Source organism: Egretta garzetta, unplaced genomic scaffold, assembly GCF_000687185.1.
Source record: "Egretta garzetta isolate BGI_Z169 unplaced genomic scaffold, ASM68718v1 scaffold405, whole genome shotgun sequence".
Lineage (NCBI taxonomy): Eukaryota > Metazoa > Chordata > Aves > Pelecaniformes > Ardeidae > Egretta > Egretta garzetta.
Window position 1 is genome coordinate 1,488,555 of NW_009259854.1, and position 17,801 is coordinate 1,506,355.

The following is a 17,801-nucleotide window of genomic DNA, read 5'->3' on the forward strand; positions in this document are numbered from 1 at the left end:
CCCTACTGCTCCTCCTGTGGATCCATTTGCAAAAATCAGAGTGGATGACTGTGGAAAAACCAAGGGATGCTTCAGGTCAGTCTGAGATAAGAGCGCAGATACCTTTATGCTTGCAAATGTTGACTGATTGCATTGGAGACTTTGGTAAATGTTCCCCATTCATTTTAATAAATGTTTATTATTTAAGATCATACTTTGTAGTTATGGACTATATAGTTTGAGGAAAATAGATTATTTAAGGATATACATCATAGTTATGGACCTACAGATATTTAATGTTCCTTGTATTTTCATGAAGCACTTAGGAAACCAGGGCTAGGCAGGTCAACAGAGTAACACTGTGTGTAATTAATTGCTTGCTGTACTGTTTAAATACTGTACATCCTTACACTAAAAGAGTAATAATTGCAAACACTTAATTAATGGTACTTTATGCATAGCATAATATAATGTTTTACTGTCATTATACCAAAATGCATTCTTTTAGGTTTTTTTTTCTTGCAGAAACGTAATTAAGTTCCATAGCAGGGAACTGCAAGGAAAAAGGTACATATATTTGCGATTCCATTTAGGTATGGTAAACCTGGATGCAACGCGGAGACTTGTGACTACTTTCTAAGTTACCGTAGAATAGGAGCCGATGTTGAATTTGAGTTGAGTGCCGATACCGATGGCTGGGTGGCAGTGGGATTTTCCTCAGACAAGAAAATGGTAAGACGTGCAGTTCTTCATGTTGACGCACTGTTACCTGCTAGGATAGGAATGGTTTATACTTGATCTGTCAGAAACAGGGCATAGAAGGAAAAACTGACTTGCTGAAAACAAAGCACCCTTTGGTAAGCCACTCTGGGAGCAGAAGCCAGGCGTCCTGCCTCATCCTTCATAACATGTCCTTTCCCTTTTCCCTGGAGAGTTACAACAATATTGTAGTTCAGCTCTGAATGTTATTAGCGTTTTGTCTTTTTATTAGAAAAGCCCTCGGGGATAAGCCAATGCACATGGAAATGTCTTGTTGCGCTTTATGTCAGCGTTACTTGGACTAAATAGCAAATAATTTTATCCTTCAGTAAATCAGCTGACTTTCAGTGATACAAATACGGCTTTCACTGTTCGACTTTGGAAATCTTTTTGTTTCTTTCATACCTGTGTGTTGTTCCAGGGAAGCCACAAATGTGTGACAAAATGACTCCTGCTAATTTAAACATACCTACTCTAGAAAGCAGTCTTGTTAAAAATTCCTCTTCTCTCTCTCCTGGATTTTACTTGGTTTGGTTTTATGCTTATTCTTCTCCTTATTTTTTCATTGTGTTTCAGTGAGCAAAACAGGAGTGTGTACTGTGCAAACATTAAAAAGCCTGAGCAATGGATGACTTATACAAAGCAGCTCAGCACACTTGCATGTTTGGCCCCAAGCTATCAGAGATAGTGTTACCAGTTTGTAACTCTGACTGATATACCTGAAGTAGATCCCAGGGTCCCACCACCTGCACCTCATCAGTCCCTTGGAAAGCAGGTATTACCTTTTGTCCCAGGCACACCAAGCAGCATGTTAGGTCTCAGCTTCTGGCAAGAAGAATAAAGGAAGGTGTTGCTTCCAAATCTGCTGCGTACGTGATCTAATGCCCATCAGTCAGCCGGACTATACCAGCTAGCATCTGTCTTTCTCTCTTGTTCCCCTGCTGACTTCATCCTTTTTCATAACTTCCAGGATGTTTTGGTGTCCTGGGATATAGAGGCTGTAATGGTAAAATGACTGTGGGACAAAACAGCTTGGCTGTGAGAAGTGGGCTGTGCCTTGGAGGCCCTACTCAAAATGGTGTGGCCTGGATAGCTACAGAAGTTCAGAAAAAAAAACCAAAAACGTTTTGTGTCTTCAATAGTTTTTAATGTCGTTTTTTTTAAAAGTCCTGTGACCTATTTCTTTGTCTCAAATAACACTATGCTTTTCCACTTGCAGGCATTTGTGCCTAGGTAGGATTTTGTGATGTCATTCTATTAACTGAGATTCAGAATGCTTTTTTCTTTCCTTTTCTTTTTTATTTTCTATGTGAAAACAGCTTTATTTTTGCTTCTTTGTACTTAAGAATGAGAGATTCATGCTCAAATGTATAAAAATTAATCTTGGAAAATAGGTTATGGAGAGCAAAGATAGGCTGAAGAGAGAAGCTGGAAAGGTTGCCTGCAGCAGCACCGAGGTGCAGAAACTGAGTACGTGCTTTACCCAGGTGTCCCCTTTTCCCCTTGCTTTTGGCACATCTTTTACAAATCCAGATAGCAATATTCCCAGAGAGCTGAACTGCACCTCTTTCTCTCTTTTCCCTGTAACAAAGAACTGGGAGATGATCACACCGGCAAGCACTGTGTCTATCATCAGCATGACATATCAGAAAGATTAGTATGGGAGAAGTGTTTAATATGGCACAGGAGCTGTGTTTAATATGGCACCAATACCTGTGGCAGTGGTGTTCAGTAAAATGCCATTCATCCAATTTGCACAGTGTTGTGACGGTTCTAGATGCTAAGGCTTCTATGAGATAGTGATCCTCAAATGAATGCCGATTCCTGAGTGATGCAGTGGTCTACCACTTTGGCAGTGACCTTGCGTAACTCTTTAACAACGGGTTTAATATTTCTGTGAATGACCTCTACAAATGATTGTGCCTCAATTCCTTCTGCCTGTTGTTTCTTTGCTTGATTGTACTGCTTGGTGGCTGTTTATACTATGTGAAGAAGCACATATCGATTACTCTTTTCTGGTGTCTTATGGTGTTCTGTATTCTGTCACTGCATGCTGAACGCTTTTCATTTGCTCTTAAGAGATATAAGAAGTGATGCTCCCTTAAATGAACATGAGCAGAGATTAGAAAAAACAGACTGGAATTTATGCTATTATTTGCCCACATTTATTAGATTTGTCTCCTCTATTTTACCAAATTTTTATTGGATTTCTGTCCACGATTTGATGCAGTGGATTTTGCACACATCAAGGATTCAAGACTGCCAGTTTTTATGAAGCAGGATCCCTGAACTTCACAAATTATAAAAGAAAACAGCCTTCCACTGATCAATTAATTTTGTGATGCCATGTCTTACAAATATGTTATATATATTGGGTAAAATAGCTCTTAGAAAGATCCAAAAGATAATTCAGAGGTAGTAAGGGTAAGTAAATGTTACTGTCCACTTTTTGCTGTTCAATCTGAAGACACATGGATAGGGAAACAAATACTTGTGTATATATAACTTAGAAAGAAGGAGTGAGGGCTCCAGGTCTTGATTAGTTTTTAGTAATTAAAATTACATACATAAATGAGGAAGTGCTTTGTGACACTTTTGTTTTCCTTCTACCAATATTTTTTTGCGGTATAGGGAGGAGATGATGTCATGGCTTGTGTTCATGATGATAATGGAAGAGTCCGAATACAGCACTTCTATAATGTCGGTCAGTGGGCTAAAGAAATCCAGAGAAATCCTGCTAGAGATGAAGAAGGGGTTTTTGAAAACAATCGTGTAACTTGTCGATTCAAGCGTCCTGTATATGTACCCCGAGAGGAAACCATCGTAGATCTGCACTTGAGTTGGTACTATCTGTTTGCTTGGGGTCCAGCAATTCAGGGTAAGTTGATTTCTATGCTCCTGACAGAACTGGGGTGCCAAAATTGATAAATGGCTTTCAATTGCAATATTCTTACTAGACCCACCCTTTTTTTTCTTTTTTTTTTTTTTACATGAATTAAAATTCTGGCAGCATGAGGGTTAAAACGGATTAAAAGGAAGACAAAATAAATAATAGTCCTACCTGACATGTTTTCTTTGCTATGTAGTTATTATCCCCACTCCTCAAAGATAAGTTTAGGTAAGGATAATTCATAACTAGAAGTTCTGAATTCCTTTGCAGGATGTTTATTGTTTACTTGAATTTCATTTGTTTTATTCAGAAGTTTAATTTCAGAAAGTGGAGAAATTACCCTACTCACTGACAGTGTAATATTGCATGCTCCTGCAGATTTGAAAATTACTTGGCTTTCTACCTGTTTCTTTGGTAGAGTTATAGAAAAAACGCATCTGATGTTATTTCTTTCTGCCCTTACCTATTAAAGGTTCTATAACTCGCCATGATATAGACTCACCACCCGTATCAGAGCGTGTTGTCAGTATTTACAAGTATGAAGATATTTTCATGCCATCAGCTGCCTACCAGACCTTCTCTTCTCCATTCTGCTTGCTCCTCATTGTTGCACTGACCTTCTATTTATTGATGGGAACCCCATGACCGATGGAAAATAGCAAGAATTTGTCAGTGGAAGTTTCTCAGGATGGACTGCTACATGGACGGACGATGCATTTTTCTATTGGAATTTATATTGCACCACCATCATCATCTAGCTGCTTTCGAACATAGTTAGCTTCTCAGAAGAACAAAATAACCACCTCCTTTGAGAGACAGAGTGGTGACGAATCATTTAAGACTCATCAGTGAACACATAGGAGAATATTTTCAGTGTTGTGACTACTTGCTTAAAGAAAAGGAGACTTTTGTAAAATCAATGTGCGTGCGTGTTTGCGTGCGTATGTGTGTTTGGGACGGGTGTCTGTATGTGTGTTTAGGCAAATTTAGTGATGGACATCTTATCAAATAACAAAATTGCCTTCCAAATTGCTCCCCAAAAGCAAATTTGGGAAAACATTATAATGTTGTTTGGTAGTTCTGATGCAGACAGCACAAATCCACGTGCAGTTTCTGAACTTAAGATCAGGATACCGACGCAGCAGTGTAAAATCTGCCCTTTAGTAACGGACGGTTCTCCCAGATTTTTTTATATTTATCAAGGTTTACTTGCTCTGGTACTTTCTGAAACTAAACTTGCATAATCAAGCATTAACATGATTTTTTTCAATGGAAAAGAGGTGATGAATGTCTTTATAACAATAGTGTTTCAACAGCCTTCTTGAAAGAAATGGCTACTTCTTCTATGAGTGACATACGAAGTTACTTAAACAAGGGGAAGGGAGAAAACAGTAGTGTAAATTCTCCATGCATAGGAAACCAGATGTAAAAAAGAGAGAATACAGAAGTTCCCAACAAGCCATAGGATGCCCTCCCAATAGATTAAATCAATTTTTCTCTTTCTGTGAAAAAACAGTAATATTGCTGACATGTAAATATGTTTTTAAGCAGTTGTGTAGTAGTACGAAGTAATCTGTTTTTCTGTGTTGTGTGCCTGTATATCCTGTTCATGTTAAAGATGAATAGGGGCAGCTGGTGTTAACTTAGAAAGAAATGGAAATATAATTGAGATTATTTGTAAGGAAAGATAGGGATTAATAAGAAGAGCAGTATCTTTAGTTTCATCAAACCATTGCTAAATGTAGTTTCTGTGGAAAAAAAGACGAGCTAAAGAGGAAATACATTCAATCTTTTTTTTTATCACCAATAAATATTACAAAGATGAGTGCTGAATATTACCGAAATGGAAAGTGTCAAAGGTATTTATGAGCCACAGAATATTATGAAAAACTGATTTCTTGTGGAGAACTTCTGTTCTTCACATAATAGGAAGTGTATGACATGTATACATGGAGTAGTCAAATGTGCTTAGATAAGGTTGCTCATTCGCTTCCCAACTGGCATTAAAATTCTATTTAAATAGAATTAAAATTTGAATTGTGCCAAAGTTCTGTCTATGCTTGAGGACTCTCTAACTTAGGAACTGGTAAAGTATTCGATGGACCTCATTTCTATTTTCATTGCTGAATGGAGTAAAAAAGATTAACTAGCTTTGCTGGGTGCGCATCATTACTCACAGACTGAAGTTTGTAGACTAATTTTTTTAGGCTCAGCGTTCTTCAAATCTATACTTAAAGTATATGAATTAGGTTGGAAGAGGAATTTATCTCCATCACAAACACTCTACCCCTATTTCAAAAGAAAGATTGCTGAGTAATATGATGTCTTTAAGAATTAAGAATTCCTTAAGAATTTGTTCACTTAAAATTGCTGGACTACAGTTCAGGAGGGGAAGAGAAATTCAGAAGGAAGTGAACTTTAAAAGTGCATATAGTAGTTTTATTTAGTATAAATTACTTCTCTCAAGTTGGGTAATCTACTCATCATCTGATAAAATACATAGTGGAGACCACTTAATAAGGAAGGTCTGCTTTGGTCCATGATGGCTGTAAAAATTATCCTTAAGATGGGCTGGAGCAGAGAGCTGCAGCCTTGGATAATGAATTTTCTTTTCAGCAACCAGGTGAAGTGAAAAGAAATCATTAGGGGAAATTCTTTCTCCTTTGTGCTAATTTGTTGGCAGCTGAGATAGTGCAGTTCCTTCTCAGAGACCACAGCTATTTAAAGTAGCCTCAGGGTTGCTTTAGTTTATAGCCTTGTATTTACTGTTTTAGTTTCAGGTATTTACCTGAAGCTCCCACTAAAGGGCTAATTAATAATTGAAAGGTACTGAAGTGGGATAGAAACCCATTTTGGCTCCTCATTTCTTTTTTAATACACTGCTGGATTTAGGATAGTCTGGCTGGACCCAGGCACAGAGGTATGATGAAGATGACAATAATAATACCAAGGTAAACGTGTGACACCCATAGAGCTGCTTTCTGCTTACACGGAGCCAGATGTGATTTAAAGTTCAGGCTCTAAACCAACAGCAAATTCAGAGCAGAGGCAGAGCTGCTGAAGGATATGTCTGCTGCAAAGTACAAACTGCTTCAGTCTTCAGCTGTACCCGTGCTCTCAATTAGGGTAAAAAAATATGCTTGTTGGTTTGGGTTTTTTTTCCCTTTTTAATTTTACATGTCAAGTGTGCTGTCTGGCGTGTTTGTCATCGTATCTTTCTCTTGTTGACATATTAGCAGAAATGTGCGCTTCTATTAAAAACTTTCACCCAAGCTTCAAAGTACTTAATTAGCCCTGATTAAGTATTTCTAATCAAATGGGAGGAAATAAAAGGCCACGACAAGCAGCAAAACAATCTATTCTTTGGCATTTTGACTGATGGTTGAGTTTAGCACTAGGTTTGTCTGAGAGCTGCTCTTCAGAGCGTGGAAGAACAGGAATATGAGATTCAAGTTGACAAACAAAGAAGATACAAGTATTCAGAAATTACTAGTTGGAAAGCAGTATGAGAAGAAAAAGGCCATAATAGAAATGAAAAGGCTTTAACTCTGTGGTATTTACCTTTGTGTGGTACTTGGTAAGTCTTAATGTTTGAGTGGGCATAGTAACTTGTCATGGAAGGTATTTTGGTTTTCGTGTGGTTTGGGGGTTTTTTTTTCTTTATAATATTGAAAAGCAGGATTGGTCCCCATTACACAAAATTACTACAAGTAACTTTCTTCATGGTAATTTTTAAGTGATTATGGAATTTCAAATAATGTTTGGGATTTTTCTAATTAACAGGTACCAGCACAAACTAGAGGAAAAGGTCTCCTTTGGGAAAGGAGGCAGACATTTCCTTCTCCAAATCAAATAATTTTTAGTTTCTTTATGGTGACTAGTAGCAAGCAGCTGTTAAAGAAAACATTTCCCAAGAGCTTTTATTCTGAGAATTACTTGCTGCAGGGTTTCGAAAGTACATGTTTAGAGTATGGTGTCATTTGGAAATTTAACTTTGATCATTAATTAGAAAGACAGGACTGGCAAAGACCTCAAGGCATTAATTAAGGTCCTTGAATATGTTCTTTCCATGCAGAACAGAAGTCAGTTGTGACCATTGCTTGTTACATTAACCATATGCTCGCTCTGTCCATCTTAACCTAGAATGTTTTATACTTACAGGTTTGTACGTTAGTTAGAAGAGAAATCAGCTGCTTGTGTTTGTGACAGTGCCTATCGCAAAGGGACCTTGGTTTTTGATGGTAGTGTCTGACTGGTACCCTGCTACAAATAATAAGCTAGGCCTGAAATGACACTAATAATAAGTAGGATAGGAAGAGAGGAAAAAATAAGTGGAGAGGACAAACTTTTGAGAAGTCTTTTTTTTTTTTTTTTTTTTTTCCTTCACTGGAATCAAATAAATATACATAGTTATTTTTATGTATACGTGAGATATTCCTAGATGCTAATGGCTTCCCCCTCAAAAGAGCCTAGCTGATTTGATAACATCACTGGATACAGGGTGATGCTTTCTTCAACATTCTGTTATTAGAAGGGAAGTAGTCTGGTTTTGAAAGAGAATGTATCGATGAGAAGAGTTTGAAATCCCTCTGTGGCCTTCTTGTCCTTCTTGATTGGTTTTGCAATACTTGGATAGCAAGAAAACAAACACTTGTGATTTCCCTAATCTGAGGAAAGCCCCAGATTGGGTTAAAAGTTGTCAAAGATGTGCTTGGCACTGACTTTTTCAGCCTTCAGCACAGGGATTAGAGAATGTCTGGCGCATGGTGTACACCAGCAAATCCAGGCAGCGGTTTTGAAGCTCGCCTGGGGCGTTGTGTCCTGGGTCTGAACCAAGAAGAGCCCTGCAACTGGCTCCGTGTACTCAATGGCTGCTGCGAAATGGAAATAACAAACGGCACAACCCATCCTATGACAAACCCTTAAATACGCATTATTTTCTTTTGCCAGACTGTGGATGGTGTTCTTACTGTGAGTGTTCATGCCCGGCCTTCCTCTGAAAAGTACCGTGCTCCTTGTCACCAGCCTGTGTCCTGTCCCCGTTTCCGCAGATGCCTGATGCTATTTAGAGAGAAGTCTTAGCCCAGCTGTGGAGAGGAGTTAGTGGGTAAGGAGGACGGGCACCCAGCTGTCTGCGTGATTATCCAGGTCACAATTAGAAATCTGTGTCACTGATGATACTCCAGCTGTCTGTAAGTAAATGACTGCTGTAAGTTTAAGGGAAGATGCAAGTCTGCCTATTTTTTGTCTGTCTTCTCCTTACTTTCTGATCTATCCAGTGCATCAAACATTTACAAAAAAGCAAATTACTCTTCTTTTAGAGAACAGACCTTGTCTGGCCTTTCTGGTCTCTTCTGGGGCCACTGGAAGTTTGCACCATGCTGTACTCAAGAGGCAGAATTAAGGCTTATACACAAACTTCATAACTTTCTATTAGCATTTAAATTGCATTTTGTGATGCCTTTGGTTGCCACACTGATGTGTAGCAGGTGTAATTTTTTTTTATTATTTTTTAATATCTCTGAGTAGTTTCCCCAAAGTAAAGCATTCAGTAATAGCTTTAGGAGAAGTAAACATGCATCTCCTGCAATTGCAGAATTACAAAAGGTCTAATACCACTCATTTTTCAGAGATAACTATAGTGAGAGTGCTAACATATTATAGAAAGTATAACTTGGTATAGAGCCTTAGGCTTACAATAGAAGTGGAAACAGGTTTAAGAATTGCAGTTGTTTTTGTGCTTCACGGAGCTGCGTGTTTGCACAACTTGCAGGAATTGGCATAATCCATTTCAACCCTGACTCCACAACACGTAATGATCGGATGAAGCAGTCTGCTTGCGTGCTATGCAGTGAGACGTGGGTGACTTCAAACAGTGATGGGATGGAAGAGTGAAGAGGCTGGTAGCAAGATGGAATGACAAGGAAGGGCTAATGGTTTTGGCGTACTTCCCATTTTTGCATGGGTTTACAGGCAGCAGAGCACATCTGGCACTCTTAACCAAGCAGATATTGATGCGAGTAGAAGGAATGGAGTCTGACTTTAATGAGAATTTAGCTTTTACACAGGCCCTAGCTGTGGTGGGGCTGACGTGGGCGCAAGGTCAGACTATGCCTCAAGATGCGTGCTCCCATCAGACTCCGGGGTAAGACCTGGAGGCCTGATGTTGCCTTCGGAGGTATGGAAACCTGTCAAGACCCCGTTGACAGTTGTGGTGGTCGGCTGCTGCGTATGTACCTGCTTGCTGGCCATTTTACAAACTACTGCTGCAGCAGCTGGAATATCAAAAGATGGAGGCTCTACATCTTTTCTTAACAGCTTTCATTGTATGTCATCTATTTCCCTAATTAAAATTTCATTATCGGCGCTTCTGTAGCGGAGCGTTGGGGACTAATGCAGCTCTCCTACAGTCTGCCCAGCACAGATATGGATCAAACTGGAAGGTTTTGGAAAAAAACCCTCAATTTCCTGTGTAGGAAAATTAATTAAAAGAAATAATTTATATTTAGTGACCGTATGTCAACTTTTCACCGCATCTTTTTTTTTTTTTTATCTAGTCATTTCTGTGTGATTTATATGTCAAGGTATCTGATTTTTTGCAGCCACAGAGTAAGATCTAGGTAAACTTTCATTTTTCTAAACCTGTTTTATTAGTATGAAATAATCAGTTGGGTAACTTCCATTTTATTTTTTCTTTATTTTTATAATGGGTTTGGTAAAATTATGTATGCTTGAACTTAGTTATTTAACTTATCTAATTTGGGCTCAGATAGTGAGGCAAAACCAGTGTAATTTTGAAATGTCACGGAGGACGTGTGCAGCTTGTGGAGCTGATAGGTGTGAAAAAGCAGGCTGAGAAGACATTACTTAGAAAATCTGTGATTTGAATTGGCAATCTGAATTTGCTGGAAGGAGAGGGGCAGGCTTTTTTTTTTTTTTTTCTTGAATTGCTGAGTAGTTTGAACTGCAATTATAGACTCGCAGAATATCTCAAGTTGGAAGGGACCCATAAGGATCATACAGTCCAACTCTGCTCCTCATGGGACTACCTAAAACTAAACCATATGACTAAGAGCATCGTACAGATGCTCCTTGAATGCTGACAGGCTTGGTGCCATGACTGCTTCCCTGGGGAGCCTGTTCCAGTGACTGACCGCCCTCTCAGTGAAGAACCTTTTCCCAGTGTCCCATCTTAACTTCGCCTGACACAGCTTCGTAGTTATTCACAACTGTTGCTTTTGCCCTGCTTCTGTGTTTCTTAGATAAGTAGGAACGTCCTTTCAAACCAACGTGAGGCTGGAATGCGTACAGGACTTTCCATATTTTAGAACAGCTGCTGCTCCGTATAGGCTACTTCTGATCTGCAATTTGAGGCTATTTAGGAGTGTCCTTACAAGGTGAATTTTCATATGGCACTCTTAAGAAGCTTTCGGTAAAGGTGTGGTGCTCTTTATAGATTAGCGCGTTACAGAATTACCTGGCAGCAGTACTTTTCTGAGCTGTTTCTAAATTATACTTATTCAAATTCACATTTACACTTTTTTTAAGAAGTAATTGGATTTTTCAAAAGTGCCAAGCAGCTGCAATTCTGTTATGGCTCCAATGCCTACACGGGCAGTGAATGTTTTAAGGCAAGTTGTGATCACAGCGTGTTGCCTAATTTAATTTCATATCTCTTTCTTAAGCTTGACATCATTCAGTTCAATTTCACAAGATGGTATTAGCAGGAGCCTAAATAAAGGAACAATTCACTTAGGTTGTGTGCCAAGGAGTAAAAACATTGTTGCTGACTTACCACAACAGTGATCTGCAAAGTTTAGATGAATGAAAAATAGTCTTCCTGGAGTTAATATTTAGGCAATGTAAATTTGCTGAAGGTATTCTTCGTGTGTGTGCTTAAGTCTGAGAAGTATACAAGAGATTTTTAAAAACAAAAGGGTAGGCTCTGCTTTGGAGAGAAAAGAAGGCAAAACACAGAATCCTGCATGTTCCCTGACTCCTAGCTGATTTTTTGCAGGGCAGAGTGATCCAGAAGAGTATCTAGAAACCTGAGATGTTACCTGCTAGGGTATTATGTTTGCAGTTTTATATATTAACCTTTTGTCACCTTCTTCAGTACAAAAATTAGTATCACGTTAGTGTTTTTACAGTATTATTTACATTTTTTTCCAAACAAGGTGAAAAGAGGATAAATTCAGTAAGTCAAGAAAATATTGTTGTGTAGAGTATTAGGATTACAGGAAGGGAAGCACAAATGCCATATTTAAATAATAAGATTTTTTTCCTCCTAGATTTAAGTACAAAATATGATATCTGTTTCTGAAATATTGGACGGCTCACATATAAAGCAATGATTTCTCTTCCAGTTTTTCACAGCTGGTGATACGAAACCAGTGTCAAAAATTTAAATAGAAAAAATTACCACAACAATTTTTCTCTAAAGCTGGAGTTATCATTCAAGTCTTGACAGAGATGGTCAAAGGTGAAATTCCAAACCTATTAAGTAATTAGAAAAATGATGGTGTGGGACCCAGATATTTGTGTGTGATGTCCCCAGCCTTTATTTAAGCACATATATTTTGTTAGCATATTTGAAGCATCATGAGTTCTCTTTAGGTTAAAACAGATGCCTGGTATGCCTTAGTATCTCTGATTAATATATCCTGAGGTCTGGTTTGCTTTTACCTCTTTGCAAGTAAGCAGGCTTATCGTAACTGTGTTAACTCTCGCCACTTTGTTTTGTAATATATGTAATAATGGTTGAACATGAAATGTCATCTCTACCTTTTGACTTTGTTCAGCATTCTCAAGGCTAATATATAGATAAAACTTAAAAATAAGCAACTTGTAACTATAGTGCTAAGTGGTGTTCTGCATTCTTTATGCTAGGCTCTGTTCTGTAGGCCAACACCCAGCATCCATGTGAGGCCAGCGAGCATTTGTTCAGGTAGGAGTGCAGAACTGGGGTTTTGTAGTCCAGAAGTAATCATCAAACTTCTTCGTATTTATGCACTGGTCTTTTCAGAAAAATAACACTGAATGAATACATAACGAAATTATGGTGACCTACGTGACTACTTTACAATCAGTGCATGTCCTAAAATGTTGCTTTGTAACATCTGTTTTATATTAAATATTGGTGTTCAAGTGAGCCTTGTTAGCTATTTGACAATGATGGACAACGATATTTATAAACCTGTTATAATAAATGCCTTTTTAGTCTAAGGAAATGTGTGGTATGGCATTTATAAAAGGGAAAAAAAAAGGTCTCTGAGGCTAAAGAGGTCTCTGCTGCTGCCCCTATGCTAACAGTTCCTTTCTGTGCCATGCTCTTGAATTTATTACCCTGAGCAATTCCATTTAAATCAGTGAGGCTGGTCACAGTAGCAAATTAACAGTTGTGGGGGACTACATTTTTTTTCATTATTAGAATCACAGTGAAGCTGTAAATAAATGTAATCATCTGTATTTGAACAAAGCATTAACGCAATTGTCATTACTTATAGTAGGTAGACTGTAGAGGTTCCTGCGGTGACCTCTATACTGTGTTTTTGTAACCTATTTCATGCAACTATAATCCAGTTGCCAATATTATAAATTTGGGTGTTCTTTATCTACGGTCATCACTGCCCCATTGCTTGGCCAGGCAGAGCGGCTCCTGGAGCAGTCAGAACAGGCTTTTGCAGAAAAGAAGATGCAATTATATTAGAGATTTGGAACAGAGAGGAGGGACTCCTGTAACACTTGGCAAGCAAAAGCAGCAGTGGAAGTCTCTCAAACAGGGATGCTTCAATTTCTGAGATCTCTTAGGTTTGAGCAAGTATTTTAGCTCCTCGCTGGCGGACTGAGAAGAAGAGTTGGCTTAAGGCACCAAGTATTGCTTCTACATTGTGTGCTCTGTTTGTTGTTTGTAATATTCCTACCCTGTCATTGCAGGCTGCAAGAAGGGATGGGTCTTGTGTATGTCAGCTACTCGTGCACTATCCAAGTGATCACAATCAATAGGGGCCTTAAAAACATAGGGGCCTTAAAAACACTCAGTAGAGGCTCTTAAATTGTATTCTGTTTGTGCTACATAACACTTGATGGATGTCACTTTGTCACAAACCCGAGGAGGCCAAAATATTCTTCTGTTACTCAGATCTCTGTGTGTCCAACTCTTGTTCCATGCATGGCTAACCCTGCAAGCTAGCGCTCTGGATCTTGTCGTCCAACTCTTGTTCCATGCATGCAGCTACCATGCAGGCTAACCCTGCAAGCTAGCGCTCTGGATCTTGTTCATCCCAAGGTCTTACCGGTGCTGTCTTTGCATGCTGGCCCACCAAGTGAACATCCTTGTGTTGGTGCCATTGACTGCTCTGCCTTATGACCGTGCATTTCATTCCCCTTGTTAACTGAACAGGATTTATAGTCTCCTACGTGTTTCATTCAAGTATAGCGTCCCTGATAATACCATATGCTTTAACTGAGAGGTTGAACAAAGTTATTTCTGCAATAAAATTGGTCACTGCTATAATCACTGGGCACAACCAGATCCAGTGTTCCCAAGAGCTGGTTTTCATTTTCTTTTTGCTACTATTTTGTAAATGGCATTTAACTTGGAGCCATCTCATCTTAGCAGCTGATCTGCATAAAAGATTAGTTTTTTCTTTAGCCCAAAATACAAAGGTACGTGCCCATGACCTAAAGATACAAAGTCTGTGCCTTAATGATGAACTTCAAAGACTATATATTTTTTTTCTTTGGTCCTGCTACTACTGAAACTACAGTAGTTTATGTTGAGTATTTTTCATTCATCTGAAGAGGATATTCCTTAGTTATTAAACTGAAGTGAATTAAAGAAGTGAGATTAATCTCAACTGAATCATAGAATCATTAAGGTTGGAAAAGACCTCCAAAATCATCAAACCCAACCATCAGCCCAATACCACTCTGCCTACCAAACCATGTCCCGAAGTACCAAGTCTATATGTTTTTTGAATGTTTCCAGGGATGGTGACTCCACCACTTCCCTGGGCAGCCTGTTCCAATGCTTGACCACTCTTTCAGTAAAGAAATTTATCCTGACATCCAGTCGAAACCACCCCTGGCACAACTTGAGGCCATTTCTTCTCGTCCTATTGCTTGTTACTTTGGAGAAGAGGCTGACCTCTGCCTTGCTACAGCCTCCTGTCAGGGAGTTGTAGAGGGCGATAAGGTCTCCCCTCAGCCTCCTCTTCTCCAGGCTGAACAACCCCAGTTCCCTCAGCCGCTCCTCATAGGACTTGTGCTCCAGACCCCTCACCAGCTTCGTTGGCCTTCTCTGGACATGTTCCAGTGCCTCAGTGTCCTTCTTGTAGTGAGGGGCCCAAAACTGAACACAGTGTTTGAGGTGCAGCCTCACCAGTGCTGAGTACAGGGGCATGATCGCTTCCCTACTGCTGCTGGCCACGCTATTGCTGCTACAAGCCAGGATGTTGTTGGCAGCCTTGGCCACCTGGGTACGCTGCTGGCTTGAACGTTCACAAGTGTTCAGTAATACAGGTTAAAACAAATGAAAAGTATGGCTTCATTACTGAGTTATTTCATAGTTTCATCTGGTTATTTCGAGTATGAATCATGATCAACTTGCTGTTGCCAGCGTTGTCTGCCTCCTCCACTTCGTGGCCACCTCCGTAGCCAGTGTTTTGGTATTGCCAGTAAGACAGCTTGTAACTTTGGGCTGTGCTGGCTGCACATCGAGTGAATGAGCACCATGGGTGACTGGGATCTCCTGGAGGGACTCACAAAGCTCTGGTTCAGCGCACAAATCACGGGGGCCAGCGCAGCAGCAGGCAGCAGGTACAAGCTTCTATCTTTCTAGTTAACATCTCACTTTATATTTCCCTCTACATAAGAGTGTGCTAGAGGACTATCAGTACTTACCACACGTGTACTTTTAGGCACATATGTGTTTTCTACATTGACATGACAGCATTCCTTTGCTGCCCGCTTCACCCTTGAACAATTACTAATGCTAACAATACATCCAAAGGGACTGTTGGAGAATTTTTGGTCAGGTAGGACTCTGAGGGGCACTACTTATCTATGGCCATAAAAATGCCTAAACCTCAATGTATCAGTGCAATTTATACCTAAATGGGCATCTATTCTAAAATCACATAACATTTCAAATCTGAAACAAAAGCAGCTATTAAGGCTGCAGTTGCTGTTTGAAATCTGTTGTGGAATTGACTTTCCAGAGCTCGAGGTGTGTCTTGCGAAGATCACACACCCTCCCTCAGCTGTCCCCTCAGAGACCATTTTCTGATGTTTACAGTCATGTCCCTGTCATTAAGTGTTCATGTTGTGGCAATACATGATTTAGAAATCTTTATTTTATTGCACTGTGAGTTTGTTGGGTTTGGGGGTTTTTTTTGGTTTTTTTTTAAATTTTATTTCTGATACATTTAGTTGTTTATAATGAATAGTGAAACACAGAACTGAAAGGAAAGGTTTTCTAGAGTAGGGACCAAATCCTCAGCTTACGTAAATCAGTATTTATAGCTCCAATCAAGTCAAAGAGGTGACATTAATTTCTATCCCTGAAAAACATGACTGCCTGATTCTGTTAAGAAACAAATCAAAGGAATAAGGATGTGCCTATGAAGATTTGATTTGCTGGCATCTCTGTTTATCTAACAGATGGATTTGTACTCTCGACTCCCCCCCTGTGTAAATCTTAATTGGCACCTGCTAATTGAACTTTAATGCCATAAATGTATTATAATGAGCCATTAGTCTCTTTTTGGCATGCTTCCTCTGCCCTGCAGGAACGGAGGAGAAAAGGTTCAGGTAGCGATGCGTACTTGTTACCTATTTCAACACCCTGCCAGGAGGCAGATCAAGCTGATCAAAGAGCAGTGAGTGACAGTAACATTTTAAGGTGCAATAAAAGCTTCTCATACGGACAACCGCTTGTAATGCCTCATCACCACCAGGATCAAATGAAGTACCTGTAGGTCTATAAACGCCTCCACTGCATGAAATTAAAGCACTTTGCCGAAGCTACACGTGATCTGTTCAGCAATGGAAAGCAAGGAGCTGCAGGAGCCAAGAGGGAGCTCTGTAAGCACAAATGAGCGTGCAACTGGCAGGAAAGGTTTTGCAACATGCAAAAGCTGGGACCGTGATGCAAAACCTCCGGGAAACTGGCTGGGCCCAGCCCCACCTAGAGCTGCAGGATGCAACAGGGTTACAGGGGGTGTATGGAAAAACCTCTGCCTTTCCTCCTTGGGTGATGACAGGGATAGGTCTCAGCTATAGCCTCTTGTCTTTATATTGCTCTGCCTTTAAAGGCTGGGCTATGAACAGTTGTATTCCCATTTTACAAGTTAAAACCAATTGCGTTTGGGGTAATGTCAGCTTTTAGACAGCTGCATCGCGCAGGAAATGCTCTACCAAAGTTCTGGTGAACACAAATCTACCATAAAGTTACAGAATGTTACACTTGCATGTAAATCCTAAAAGGGGGGGGGAGGGGGGGGGAAGGGAAAAAAATTAAAATTCCCACATCTACGCACTTTTCACATGTTCAGAGGTATACAGCCTCTGTAATATGTTGTAGAGGATATGCTGCATCTCTCATTTGAAAAAAGATCCCTCTGGGGGTTTTGTGATAGTGTTACCAATAGCTTCAGTACCCGATGAAAGGTTGCCTTAAGCTGTGGAAGGAAAATGGAGTAGCACAGTGCCAGCACTGAGCTAGTTCAAATGTTGTGGATTCCAGCCCTTGGAAAAGTTGCTCAAACCAAGCGCATTTATTATAGAGGGATTTGGACCACCTGTGGAATGTTAGCTGTCACCCCCATGCATGGACACGGAGGTCTGGTGTACACCCGAAGCAGGAAATTAGCTCCTCCTTAGATTATTTTTGAAAAAAAACCATTTGATGCAACATAACATCACAAATGTCAGGTTTAAAAAAAACAAAACAGGCAGAACAACTACTTTCTCAGCGGGCCTAATTCCCAGTAAAAGCTCAGATGCTTCCTTATTAAGGAATTTGATGCCAGTGCAGGTTCAGACAAGACGAAATTCTCCGGCTGGTGTAACCAGTCTTGCTCTCCGCCTTGCAGTGACACTGCAAATTTCCGAATATTTTCCGCTCCCAGAGACTGAAGCAGCAGTAGGGCCGGGGGAGCGCCTAGCGGAG

The 17,801-nt window shown here is 39.8% G+C and overlaps 1 protein-coding gene across 1 annotated transcript; it reads left to right on the plus strand.

Annotated features, from left to right (window-relative positions):
* Position 1: 1 nt before the first annotated feature.
* On the plus strand, positions 2–4,273 carry FRRS1L (ferric chelate reductase 1 like; the record flags this gene model as incomplete). Its single annotated transcript, XM_035895470.1, has 4 exons — positions 2–75; positions 573–711; positions 3,370–3,616; positions 4,101–4,273. Coding segments are annotated over 4 exons (633 nt in total), but the record flags the coding sequence as incomplete, so codon positions are not given.
* Between the last annotated feature and the right edge of the window lie 13,528 nt (positions 4,274–17,801).